This window comes from Montipora foliosa, chromosome 11 (assembly GCF_036669935.1).
Source record: "Montipora foliosa isolate CH-2021 chromosome 11, ASM3666993v2, whole genome shotgun sequence".
Classification (NCBI taxonomy): domain Eukaryota; kingdom Metazoa; phylum Cnidaria; class Anthozoa; order Scleractinia; family Acroporidae; genus Montipora; species Montipora foliosa.
In genome coordinates, this window is record NC_090879.1 from 4,619,452 (window position 1) to 4,624,451 (window position 5,000).

The 5,000-nt window shown below is 37.9% G+C and overlaps 1 protein-coding gene across 5 annotated transcripts in view; it reads right to left on the reverse strand.

The window, feature by feature from the left end:
- Positions 1 to 5,000, reverse strand: part of LOC137975085 (synaptic vesicle 2-related protein-like) — a 30,713-nt gene that overhangs the window by 16,923 nt on the left and 8,790 nt on the right. For all 5 annotated transcript variants that reach the window (XM_068822137.1, XM_068822136.1, XM_068822138.1 and 2 more), the window contains 3 exons: positions 3,413 to 3,510; positions 2,794 to 2,892; positions 1,222 to 1,293 (listed from right to left, as the gene is read on the reverse strand). In XM_068822137.1, coding sequence (XP_068678238.1) covers positions 1,222 to 1,293; positions 2,794 to 2,892; positions 3,413 to 3,510 — 269 coding nt within the window. The remainder of the gene's footprint in view (positions 1 to 1,221; positions 1,294 to 2,793; positions 2,893 to 3,412; positions 3,511 to 5,000) is intronic.

The following is a 5,000-nucleotide window of genomic DNA, read 5'->3' on the forward strand; positions in this document are numbered from 1 at the left end:
ATCAGCTACCAAGGAGAAGTTTGTTCCATCGGTTCACACTGCAGTTTGGAGGAATAGGAAGCACAGCTTTCACATAATTCTCGAGGTAACAAATTAGGTGTATTGTATTGTTGAAAAGGAATAATTTAACGTTTGTTTTATGGCACAGGCAAATGTCTTAAAAAGGCACTGGCTACAAATATTCCTTGGGTGCGTGACCTCGAGGAGACAATTTTGTGTCCACGAGTGATGGCTATGAATACTTTTTTCCCTGCAATTTTTTTTTCTGATGTAATTTTATTTGTTGCAGTACAAAGAGGAGATGTAAGAGAATAAAATTATGCCAAAAAAAGATCTGTAGGTCACCGACCTCGTTTAGGTGAAAACAGAGAGTAAACCAACCTCGACCGCTCAACAACACATCTCCCCGATAGCGCGGTTTCACTTTCACTCTCAGACTGAAATGACACTTGAGCATCATCAAGGCTATCACTCGACTTTTTGCTTTGTGAGAGTCTCAAACATTTATTGCTTTGCTCTTTACTGCTGTGCTCTGAAAACGGCCATTCTTCTTTCCAGCGAGGTTTCCCACACGAAAGATCACCATGAAATGTTTTTGGTCATGTTTGATACCTCCCCGTCGACGTCAACTATTTTCATTGTGTTGTGCTGCGTGCACAGTTGCAGAAAAAAGCTTTGCTCCCGTCCCTCCCTCGGGTAAGTATTGGTAAGCTTTCAACATTCCACTGAGTATTCAGTGTGACGGTGCCTGGGTGGTTGCCGCTCACAGGGTTGTCATGGTTACCCTTTGCGCGTGCTTGTGGCTCCCCCACAGACCTTACAGGCACCTTCTCCACACTCATCTATTGGCGATGAGTTTAATAATAATAATAATATTATTATTATTATCGAGTTTCTGACAGGTTAAAACATCAACTACCCAACAGCTACTAATTAAATATAGATTTTAAATGCAATATAAAAAGTTATGTTTTAAAAACAAGAATATTTAAATTTTTGAAAAACCATCCCTGCTGGAGCTATTCTTGCTTTTTATTCGAGAAATCAGAAGCCACATTTTCAACCTTTTTTTTTAAACAAAAAATGTTTGCACAGTCAACTAGACAATAATGTACATTGTATAAATTCCTCAAAGATAAGTTCAGGATGTCCAGGTGTGAAATCCTGTGAAAAGAAAGCAACGCTAAATTATTATTTATATTTAGCACATGTTGTACTTACAAATTTTCTACCATAGTTGTCTGCTAGCCAACCCCAGAAGGATGATCCTACCATCATTCCAACAAACACAACCTGCAAGGCCACATTGAAATGTGCATGTATGTAGTTAACAATAATAATAATAATAATAATAATAATAATAATAATATTATTATTATTATTATTATTATTATTATTATTATTATTATTCCACGAGCACACATTGGATTTGAGATCATGGTAAGTAGCCAATGAGGTGCATAGTGCCAAATGAATTAAGTTGGCTATAACCAGTCTTAGATCTAACAAGCATGAATGGAATAATTATAATAATTTTTTTTAGTTTCCATTCAATTCTGAGCACTAATGGATACTTGGAAATTAAAGCTACTGGATAATCGGTTTCAAGCTTGGCAACACTTGACGCAATCAGTTTCCATAATAGGTCATATGGTATATTATGTCTGAGCTGATAACCGAGACTGAGTCAACCAATCAGGAAGCTAGAAACGCAATATCCAAGGTCAAAGATCTCAAAATACTTATATAATAAATTAATTAATATACCTGGTCAAGTACACTCCTCTGCATTTTGGACTTTCAGGATTACCAGGACTATAAAATTATTCTCAGACTGGTGATTTTGATACAATACAATACAATTCACCTTTATCACGCGGCGGCCATTTTGGAGTCCGTGGGGAATAAAGGCTTTGTCTTTGCCCGTCCAGCCTCACACTGAATGAGAGGTTCGACGGGCAAAATCTTTTGTTTGGACATTGAGTGATATGGGTCTATACAATACATGTACATACTTAATTGACTGCTCCCCATAGGGGCTTTTCATGGCCAATGAAACACACCAAAACGACGGAACAGAACAGCAACAACCCTTACTGTTAAGAATCCCAACTGGCTGGAGGCAAACCAGTTGGCTATTTACAAGTGCAGCTGGGAAGTTGAACCAGGGACTACCTGGAACAAACTCAACGAGTGGTCAGAGCGGGTCTTGAACCCGGCATCTCCGGATCTCAAGGCAAGCGCCCTAACCACTGGGCCACACTGCCACATGGTCACACTGGGCCATTCCTCCTCCTCCTTCGATATACCGGATTATATTAAATATTCCAAAGGGATAATGACACCAGTCTACTGACTGGGCCAGCACTCCAAGTACAGTATTGGTGATGGAAAAGTTCATTACTTTTTTTGTAAGTAAAATGGGAATTACATGAAAGAATTGGACACTGAGAGGTTCAGAATCACTCTGAAAGACAAATGTTGGCCCATGTTTAGGGCCTCTTCAGGTACATGAGTACAGTGTATCACTCAGGTCACTGAACCAGAAACCTTTCATTTACTGTACTCCACTCAACAGGTCGGTTTTGTTGGGAACCTCTTTGATGTTGGCAGTGTCTTTCACCCAACCTATCATGTATTTTAGCTGTCAAGCGGTTGCGTTCTCTCTGGGTTTATTGCCAAGAGGACAATGGCTATGCAGCAAGTTATGACTCAGAAATGAGGAACTGTTGCCTTAACCTTCCCCAGAATCAGACAAAATTTCTCAAATCACAAAAAAAGTCCAGATCTTACCGTTGTTACCAAGGCTTCCTTCCAAGATGAAAGATGCCAGATACACCGGATTGTTGGAGCAAGAATGGAGAGCAACATCATTTCAAGAGAATCAGCAATCTAAAAGATACGATAATTATCTGATAAGATAACCTCTAAAGGTACACTGTATACCAAGATTCTGTGACTGAACATGCAGATAAACTGTAAACAGAATAAAATCTACAACGTGGGTCACTTTTAGGAGGGAAAGGGTCACAGTGATCATAATATTATCCCATTCTTGTAAGAACTGACCCCAATTTGCAAGTGCTCTGCTAATTGGAGAGACCTAAATCTTTTATATCACTCAATGCTAAATAAATGAATTAAATTATAGCATATCATATCAAATGTTGGCTTTTGATGAAAGGGGAAAATGATAGTCAATGTTAAGAGAAACCTCTAGGTGCAGAGTCTGTACAAAATCAACAAACTCAACCCACACACAGCACTGAGTCTTGCAATCGAACCTGAGCCACATTCATGGAAGGTAAATGCTCTTAACAATGCACCAAATGTTAATATTGATGTTGACAATCTCTTCCTCCACTCAAAGACTATTTCCCGTTTAAGGACACCATTGAGACAGCCTACTTACCACAAAAAACCCAACCATCAAAGTAATCTTGATTTGAAATTTACCAAATCCAAGCTTTTCGATAGCTTCAGATAAGGTGTATGTTTGCTCTCCAGAATCTGTGTACAGAAAAATACACACAATAATTTTTATTGTTTTAAAATACATGTAACAAGAGAATGCCTTAAGGTACAAGACTGTAAATACAAATGTACACAACTGCAAAAATTGAGACAGCAAAAATTCCAGTTGAAATAAACAGGTGTCTTTTTAAATCAAGGGTTAAAACTTTGGTTGCTTAGAGTTTAGTTAACATACATGTAGGTTTGAAATCCAAAGAAAAATAAGAATTGATGTTTTGGTCACAGGGGCACTTTAAAGTGCACCTGTTCTCAAGTAGTTTCTTTTGCAAAAGTTAAATGTCTAGCATATATTTTACCTTTGCTTCTCTAGATTTTACTTTTAATAGTCCTAATGAGGTACGAGAGAGCAACAAAACTGACATTCATTTGTCACATGGCCGGGCTAGTGAGAGATATGGGTCTATTCCTTCAATGACGCCAAGAACAAATTTACATTGCCAAAGTTCTTTCAAAACTATAATGCAAAGTAGTTTATGATGTCATCAAAGGAATAGGCTCATGACTCTCCCTGCTCGTCCATGGGACAAACGATTACCAGCATCTTTCTCTTAGATACCTTATGAGGCACACTAAAAAGTAAAATCTAGAGAAGCAAAGGTAAAATTAAATGTTTGATACATTAACTGAATGCAAAAATGGCTGCCAACCAATTATCCTTTTGTCTTTGTGTTAATGAGCCTAGCTGGCCTCTTCTTACAGCCCAAATTCTTTCAATTTTACGTGTACCTGTGCCAATGAGGCTAGTTAGGCTAATTAAAATAAAGACAAAAGAATAATTTGTCGGGTTATTTTTGCATTCAGTCAATGCATTTAACTTTTGCTTAATTTGAGGTTAGGTGCACTTTAAGTTGAAAAGACAACTGGTTACTGCAAGGGCTCTGGGAAAATAATCACCGCGTGTTTGGTGTTCAAAGTGAAGTCTTAAGATGCATGGCCACTAGTTGAATGACTGGGGGCATTTAGAAATGATGTCAACAAGGCACTGTTTGTTTCAACTTGATCAAAATTGTTTAACTCAATTTATGTGACTGGCAATTTAATTGAAGAATATTAAGGGCTTAAGGGCTTTTTTGCTTTCAGACAAAATTATGCTTGAAAAAGCAGAAAAACAACTGGCAGTACAGTTCCAACACATCATTTCATTAATCAGCATAATTTACCATTCCTTAGCGCTTAATCAGCTTTTGAACAACCGGGCCCAGAGCAACAAAGATATCTGCTAAGGCTAAGTTATATTATTATACACTGGTGTCACCAGCTCGATTTTGATTGGCTATAAGCATGCAGCTACATGTAATTCTCACTTGCTCTGTTTCTCTTACGTCATACCTACAGAAAATAGATTTTATACATGTAGAATTGACGCCATACAGTTGTACCTACAGACAATAGTTTTATGCATGCAGAAGTGACGTCACCTAACACACTAACCAGCAGTTTGATCAGTTTTGTCATGGCTGAGCTCA